Genomic DNA, 8,672 nt, shown 5'->3' on the forward strand with positions numbered 1-8,672 from the left:
AGCAACATCATATGACCCCTTTAAAATTATTTTAAAACAAAAACTGTACATTTTGGAGAACAGACAAAAGAACCAAAAACAGATGTTACTTGAGGTTTAGCACTTAATCTGAGTGTCATGCAGTTTGTCTGAAACACAGTCGTCAAATTCACCAGGGAAAACATCCTTTCTCTTGTAGCATCAAAACGGTGATTAATTATTGAGCTTGATCTACAATGACTGGTAGACCAGTGTGCTGCTTCCTTCTCCCAGTACACTAGAAGAATTGTTACATGAATTCAATGAAATGTGGAATGTGTATGAAGATGTTAACTGTGATGAGATGATGGTGCAAGGATGCATCTCACTATGTGATTAAGTGGCCTGTGGTTTCAAGGGTAGTACTTTAGTACCCAAACCTTATACCCCTTAGTCCATAAGCAAACTAAAGTGTTTTACCTTAAGACGGTCCTCAGTTGAAGGAGGTGTGGATGCGCCTGTGCCCCAGTCATCTGAGCCCCGTCCCGCAGGGCCGAACTGAATCCAGCTGCTATCCATAAGCACACGCATGTTTACTCTGTAAGAGAGTGCTGATCAGAAACTGCAGCTCACATCTAGCTTTAATGGCTTATCCTGTGGCCATATGAAGCAGAAACAGTTTGACACAAGCAGGGATCAAAAGTTTGTGCCAGAGCGTCCAATCAATGGGAACTGACCGTCTTTTGGCTTTTGGGTGATTGTTAGGATTTGTTGTGCTTCTGTTGTGATTAAATACTATCTTGCAAAGTGTTTTCTTTTTTGTTCAATTTAGCTAAATTTAAAATGATTTACATACTATTATAGCATTTATTAATATTGATTTCGCTTTTAGTTTTATATTTTCAGTTTTCGTCAAGAGGGTCTGGCTGCAGCCTTGCACTTGCACTCTCAGACTTGCACTCGCTTCCGCTGCGACGTCACTTGCAGTCTTTTATTTTTTTTATTTTGTTCTATTTATTGATTACTTTTTGTTTGAATCGCTCAACATTTTACAACAGCAGCCAGGTGATGAAGACAAGAAAAAAGAAACTAAATTACAATGTCACTTGCAATCACCACTTGCACTCTCCGATACCTGCGACGTCACTTGTAATCGACAAATCGTGCATGTTGCCAATGGAGAGAAGACGCTGTAGTGATTAAACGATTACAACTAATTTAGTACTATAACATACAGGGTCCTGCAAGAAAAAGACAAGACCCGCAAATCCGTGGCCACAGAACAGCAGAATATGAATGCATGCGCAAAGTCTCTTGTTAAGCGTTTTCCTCCAGTAGAAAAACAAACACTTAACATGGCGTAATGTATTAAGATACATTAAGTTCAATTAAAAGATCAAATTCGATATATAGTTATTATTTAATGTAAGGCAAACAGATGAATGAATGAATGAATGAATGAATGATGCATTTATATAGCACTTTATTGTGTATTGTTATACACCCAAAGCGCTTTACAATCATGTGGGGTGGGGGGGTCTCTCCTCAACCCCCACCAGTGTGCAGCATCCACCTGGATGATGCGACGGCAGCCACAGTACAGCGGCGCCAGTGCGCTCACCACACACCAGCTACAGGTGGAGAGGAGAGAGAGACAGAGCCAATCAAGTGGTTGGGGATTATTAGGAGGCCATGATTGACAAAGGCCAGGGGGGCAATTTGGCCAGGACACCGGGGTTACACCCCTACTCTTTACGAGAAGTGCCATGGGATTTTTAATGACCAAAGAGAGTCAGGACCTCGGTTTAACGTCTCATCCGAAAGACGGTGCTTTTTGACAGTATAGTGTCCCCGTCACTATACTGGGGCGTTAGGACCCACGCAGACCACAGGGTGAGCACCCCCTGCTGGCCTCACTAACACCTCTTCCAACAGCAACCTAGTTTTCCCAGGAGGTCTCCCATCCAGGTACTGACCAGGCTCAACCCTGCTTAGCTTGAGTGGGCAACCAGTCTTGGGCTACAGGGTGATATGGCTGTGGTCGATGGCTATGAACAGAATGCGCAAACTTTCACTTGTCCTCCCATACAGCAAAACGCTTATCATAACGGATGATAAAGACAATTCAGTAGCCTATATGTCTTGTTGTTGACTCAAAGTATATACAGACCAACAAATATGAACGTGCATTTTGAAATGCATTAAGTGATTTTAAAAGGATCAACTCCGTACAGGCAAGCAGACGAGCCCAGAACGCAATGCGTTAAATTGCACGTTAAATATTTTCCTCCTATAGAAAATCATTATAAATAAAACACGTAACGTAGCTTAATGGACAAAGACAATGATATAAAAGATCTGTAGACAGTTTATTCTATATGGAAAAACACAACACGAAACTGTGCGTGTTGCATTTATTCTGGGCTCATCTGCTTGCCTGTACATATTAGTTATGTATATTAATAATGTAGAGGAGCATATGGAGTTTGGCCTTTTTAGTCCATTATGCCACGTTTTGCGGAAAATACTATATACATATTCATTATATTAATAAATTGTATATTCAATTTGATATTTTAATAGCATCTTAATACATTACGCCATGTTAAGTGTTTGTTTTTCTACAGGAGGAAAACGCTTAACAAGAGACTTTGCGCATGCGTTCATATTCTGCTGTTCTGTGGCCACGGATTTGCGGGTCTTGTCTTTTTCTTGCAGGACCCTGTATGTTATAGTACTAAATTAGTTGTAATCGTTTAATCACTACAGCGTCTTCTCTCCATTGGCAACATGCACGATTTGTCGATTACAAGTGACGTCGCAGGTATCGGAGAGTGCAAGTGGCGATTGCAAGTGACATTGTAATTTAGTTTCTTTTTTCTTGTCTTCACCACCTGGCTGCTGTTGTAAAATGTTGAGCGATTCAAACAAAAAGTAATCAATAAATAGAACAAAATAAAAAATAAAGCCTGCAAGTGATGTCGCTAGCGGAAGCGCAGGTGTCTGAGAATGCAAGTGCGAGGCTGCAGCCAAACCCTTCTCGTTTTCGTTGTTTTTTTGAAAGATTTTGTAATTGTTATGTGCTTTAGTCATGTCTTTTAGTTTTTATTTTTATCTAAACATTTTTATTTAGCTTTAATTTATTATTTCTGTTTTAGTAATTTTGGTACTTCAACTTTATTTCAGTTAGTCTTTCATCTAATATTTCTATTTTAGCTTTGTTTTAGTTAACAAAAAAGATTTTCAGTTTTTGTTTTAGTGAACAAAGACAATAAATAACAAACAATGTGAGGGTGCAACAATAATCCCTCCATCTGACAATGACCCAACATTCCTGCCATTCATTATTTCAAGTTCAAGAAGGATTGTAACTTCTGTTTCATGCTGACTTTAAAGGGGTCATGAACTAAGAAACCAAAATTCCCTTGATCTTTTGGCATATAAGAGGTCATTGTACTATAAAAACATCCTGCACGTTTCAGAACTCAAACCTTTGTCAATAGTCTTAAAACAGCTTATATTGAAGACAGTCTGCCAAAACCACAGCTTGTGGAATGTACCACTATGATGTAATAGTGTGGCTAAACACCGCCTCCGCAGAAGATCAACGCCAGCTCCTACATCACTGCCTATTTAGCCCCACAAACCATTTCTACATCACTGCCCGTTTAGCTCCGCCCACCGATTCTACATCACTGCCTGTTTAGCCCAGCCCACAGATTCTACATCACTGCCTGTTTAGCTCCGCCCACTGGTTCTACATCACTGCCTGTTTAGACCCGTCCACCGATTCTACATCACTGCCTGTTTAGCCCAGCCCACAGATTCTACATCACTGCCTGTTTAGCTCCGCCCACTGGTTCTACATCACTGCCTGTTTAGACCAGTCCACGATTATTCAAACAGAGCGTTCTGATGAGGGGCGTCAAAAACAGGACAGAAAATAGCCTATTACTTCTAAATTATGTTTTCTGATGCAAAAATCTTGATAACTTTATAAGTGGGCCTCAGTGACCAGTACAAAATAAAAAACAAAGGCAGTTCATGACCCCTTTACTGCCAACATTGGTAAGTGCATTAATAAGTTTTTCAAATGATTCACCCGCGTTAACATGTTGACAGCTGATGTGAGTGGTGCTTGTTCGCGTAATTTTGGTAGTTGTACTTTGTTTCCTGCCCCGTCTTACCTGTATCTGTGCCTCAGAGTCTCTGAGCGAGATGTTGTGGGAACTGGCTGTGGATCCCGATCGAGGTCTCTTCTCTTGCCGCAGTAGCTCGGGCCCCGCACTTAAGGAGTGACGCATGGGCCCCTGCTCTACCAGTTGCTGAGGCCTCTGGGGCCCTGGGGAGTCCGGGCAACGCAGGGTCACCGTCTCGCCTTTCTTCTCTCCCGCCTTCATATCTTTGGCAAACGTGGTGTGATTGTGCTGCTGCTTGCGTTTCTTGTACTCGATCATGAGCTTGGTGATGGTCTTGTCGGTGGCGATGGTGTACAGCTTGTTCCCCGCACTCTCCCACCATTCCTTCTTACGACCCCCTTCCCTCCTGTCTCCTCTCAGCTGGGGGAGGGTTGCTCCCAACCCACCAGGGCTGTGGACCTCCTCTGAGGGCGTCTCTTCAAGGTGCAGGCGGAAGCTGTCCTCCGAGGACGTTCCGTGGCCCGACAGGCCCCCGGGAGATGGTGTTGAGGTCTCCGAATTAAAAAGGGGCAAGAAAAAGAGCGGGTCGGCCCAGTGGGTGAGCTGCTCTCCCACACTACTCTCCAGGTCCAGGTGCATCTGAATGTAGTTGTTGCACAAGTCCATGCAGAGTTTATGCAGACGTTTGAGCAGCCATGCCCAATCCACACTGCTGGCGGGCTGCGTGCTCAGCGACGGGATGCGAGCGTGCCACTGACGCTTCTCGCGTGCCCGTGGAGGACTCACTTGGGCCATCTCCTCGAAGATATCTTCATCCTCGGAGGAGCACTGCTGTGAAGAGTCAGAGCCACCCTCCTCTTCCTCGCTCAGGATCTTCTTGACTTGATCCACAGATATGTTCTCCTGGTTTGTCAGCATTGCACACAGCAAAGCCTGAACAGCGTACGGGAAAACATATTGAGACGATCCGTAATGCAAATGGCAAGTAACTCAATTTCATTTACAAATTCTTACTTTAACAAATTACAAAACACAGGCCACAGTTATGCTTGTCAGCAGCAAACATTTCTTATTATGAAGGTTGAAAACACTTTTTTTGATAAATAGGATTCTTTGATAAATAGAAAATTCAAAAGAACAGCATTTATTCCACAAAAATATACAGCAGCACAAACTTTCTTATCAGCATTGATAATAAATGTTTCCACCAAATCAACATATTAGAATGATTTCTGAAGGATCACATGACACTGAGAACTTTAGTTCTGGCTGCAATTCTGGCATCATTGTCATTAGGATATGTCCCTAAAACCTTCAAACTGGCTGTTATTAAACCTCTCATCAAAAAACCACAACTTGACCCCAAAGAACTAGTTAATTACAGACCGATCTCGAATCTACATTTACTGTCCAAGATACTAAAAAAAGGTAGTATCCTCACAATTATATTTCTTCTTAGAGAAAAATGGTATCTGTGAGGATTTCCTGTCAGGATTTAGACCGTATCATAGTACTGAGACTGCCCTCATTAGTTACAAATGATCTGCTCTTATCCTCTGATCGTGGTTGTATCTCTCTATTAGTGCTACTGGATCTTAGCGCTGCGTTCGACACTATTGACCCCAACATTCTTTTGAATAGACTAGAAAACTTTGTTGGCATTGATGGCGGTGCATTAGCATGGTTCAAATCGTACTTGTATGACCGCCATCAATTCGTAGCAGTGAATGAAGAGGTATCATATTGATCACAAGTGCAGTATGGAGCACCTCAAGGCTCAGTACTACGGCCCTTACTTTTCACGCTTTACATGTTACCCCTGGGAGATATAATTAGGAAACACGGTGTTAGCTTTCACTGTTATGCTGATGATACTCAGCTCTATATGTCTTTGCAGCCCGGCGAAACATACCAATTTGAAAAAATAAACGGAATGCATAGTCGATATAAAAAAACTGGACGACGAGTAATTTCTTACTGCTAAATTCTGAAAAAAACAGAGGTGTTACTTATAGGATCTAAAAACTCTGCATGTAATAACCTAGAACACTGTCTAACACTTGATGGCTGCTCTGTCAATTCTTCATCATCAGTTAGGAACCTAGGTGTACTATTTGATAGCAATCTTTCCTTTGAAAGCCACGTTTCTAGCATTTCTAAAACTGCATTTTTTCATCTAAAAAAATATATCTAAATTATGACCTATGCTCTCAATGTCAAATGCAGAAATGTTAATTAATGCGTTCATGACCTCAAGGTTAGATTATTGTAATGCTTTATTGGGTGGTTGTTCTGCACGCTTAATAAACAAACTCCAGCTGGTCCAAAATGCAGCAGCTAGAGTTCTTACTAGAACCAGGAAGTATGACCATATTAGCCCGGTTCTGTCAACACTGCACTGGCTACCTATTAAACATCGTATAGATTTTAAAATCTTGCTTATTACTTATAAAGCCCTGAATGGTTTTGCACCTCAGTATTTGAACGAGCTCTTATTGCATTCTAGTTCTCCACGTCCGCTGCGTTCTCAAAACTCTGGCAATTTGATAATACCTAGAATATCAAAATCAACTGCAGGCGGCAGATCCTTTTCCTATTTAGCGCCCAAACTCTGGAATAACCTACCTAGCTTTGTTCGGGAGGCAGACACACTCTGTCAGTTTAAATCTAGATTAAAGACCCATCTCTTTAACCTGGCTTTCACTTAACACACTTCTAATATTCAAATCCATTAAAGGATTTTTACGCTGCATTAATGAGGACAACCGGAACCGGGAACACTTTCCATAACACCCGATGTACTTGCTACATCGTTAGAAGAATGGCATCTACGCTAATATTAGTCTGTTTCTTTCTTATTCCGAGGTCACCGTAGCCATTTTTGATCAAATAAACGCAGCCTTGGTGAGCATAAGTGACTTCTTTTAAAAACCTTAAAAAATCTTAATGATTGTTGAAAATTTATTGAAAATGTACTGTATATGAGGAATTAACATTAACCAAAAGAAAAGTATTTTAATTGGCAAAACTGGCAATATTGTGTGTCTTAATTAATTGTTTATTGAACTACTATAGTCATTTAATATCATGTCATTTAAAACACTGAAGTTAGGTCAAGAACAGTGTTTTGAATAGGATGTTAGCATGTAATACGTTTTTGTAAGTGCAGTAAGTGATGTCTGAGAAACTGCTAATATTAGAAATCAAATACACAATGCAACGACTAACAGCTGGCACAGACAGCTCACACAAGCATGGATGAATCAGTCCTGTTACTACAGCTAACATTACAACAACACCATATCTTGGTTCAATATTGGAAAACTTTTTCAATATTGATGTGGGTCCTAGCTCTTGGCTGACTGTAACCCTTCTTCTTTTTCCAGTGATATTCCTCTGTTCTTTTCCTCATGTCTCAGCCACCTCTCTTTCTACAAATCTACCACTTGTTCACTCTCTCTCTTCACCATCATGAATGTAAATGGCTCCTATTGCTGATTGGCTATAAGAGTGTTGTGTTGCTCGGTCTGAATGGTCCAATCCATTGTTTTTTTCCCCATTTACACATCAGGACTATGTACAAACACCATTTTTTGGTGTTTGGTGTTTGCATAGACAGAACAGACAAATAGTAAAAATTCACAAAATTGTTTGTTTGGGTGTTGATTTCATTTATATATTTATATCCGAGGAAAAAGTGTACTGTAAATGTACCTGAAAGTAGATATTGAAGCTCATGGCAGACTGGCGGTATAAGTTAGCAGCTCCACACACCCCTGACACCTTCATGAGGAGATACTTGAGTCCTGGACGGGTGTCAAATTCCCGCGCTGTGCGGTACGAGTCCAGCAGCAGGTCAAAGATGATGGCCAGGTTCTGCATTGAGATGTAGCGGAGAAAGCCTGCGGGTTTCAGCTCTGACACTGCCGTGGGGATTTTGCTCTCGGAGCTCCCAGAAGCTTTCACAAACTCCTCTAGGAGGATGTCATACAGGTTCTGCAGGAGCACTTGATGGGACAGTAAACTTACCACTAGAGTCCTGAAGGGAATCCTGCACAGTGCCAGAACAGAGAATATAACAGCACTCTGATCAATTCAGTTTGATTAAAACAGATTCATTAAGGATAGCACTTTGTTCAGGAACAGCAGTAGTAGGAATATATGTGAGACCGATCATTTATATGATCATCTACAGTACATGAACTTTTTTATTCCATGCTCTACACATTTTGAACTACTATATACAGGGTTCGTACAAATTTTTACCAATAAATTTCCATGATTTTTCCATGACTTTTGAGACAATATTCATGACCTAAATGTTCCATTATTTTACAATAAGAATAAAAATCTGTTCAAATTATCATAGCATATGTTAACTAAAATGAATGACTATTAATGCTACTCGTTTGCTTTCTTGTTTTAGTAATAAGTACAAGCTGCAACTGCGCCAGACCTTACTCCACATTTCACAGATCACATCACTGAATATTATCATTTATTTAACTGTGTGGCCAGGATGGCCATTTTGGTGTCATTTTGTGTGTATTTTTGCTGCTTAAATGCAACAAGCTG

The 8,672-nt window shown here is 40.9% G+C and overlaps 1 protein-coding gene across 1 annotated transcript in view; it reads right to left on the bottom strand.

Annotated features, from left to right (window-relative positions):
• Positions 1 to 607: 607 nt before the first annotated feature.
• The window catches only part of arfgef3 (ARFGEF family member 3), an 84,968-nt gene continuing 76,903 nt past the window's right edge, over positions 608 to 8,672 (bottom strand). Inside the window, exons 30-32 of the mRNA XM_016254721.1 lie at positions 7,812 to 8,148; positions 4,124 to 5,030; positions 608 to 612 (exon numbers count right to left, since the gene is read on the bottom strand). Of these exons, the coding sequence (XP_016110207.1) occupies positions 608 to 612; positions 4,124 to 5,030; positions 7,812 to 8,148 (1,249 nt within the window). The remainder of the gene's footprint in view (positions 613 to 4,123; positions 5,031 to 7,811; positions 8,149 to 8,672) is intronic.

Source organism: Sinocyclocheilus grahami, unplaced genomic scaffold (genome assembly GCF_001515645.1).
Source record: "Sinocyclocheilus grahami isolate Dianchi unplaced genomic scaffold, SAMN03320097.WGS_v1.1 scaffold1276.1, whole genome shotgun sequence".
In the NCBI taxonomy this organism is placed as follows: Eukaryota; Metazoa; Chordata; class Actinopteri; order Cypriniformes; family Cyprinidae; genus Sinocyclocheilus; species Sinocyclocheilus grahami.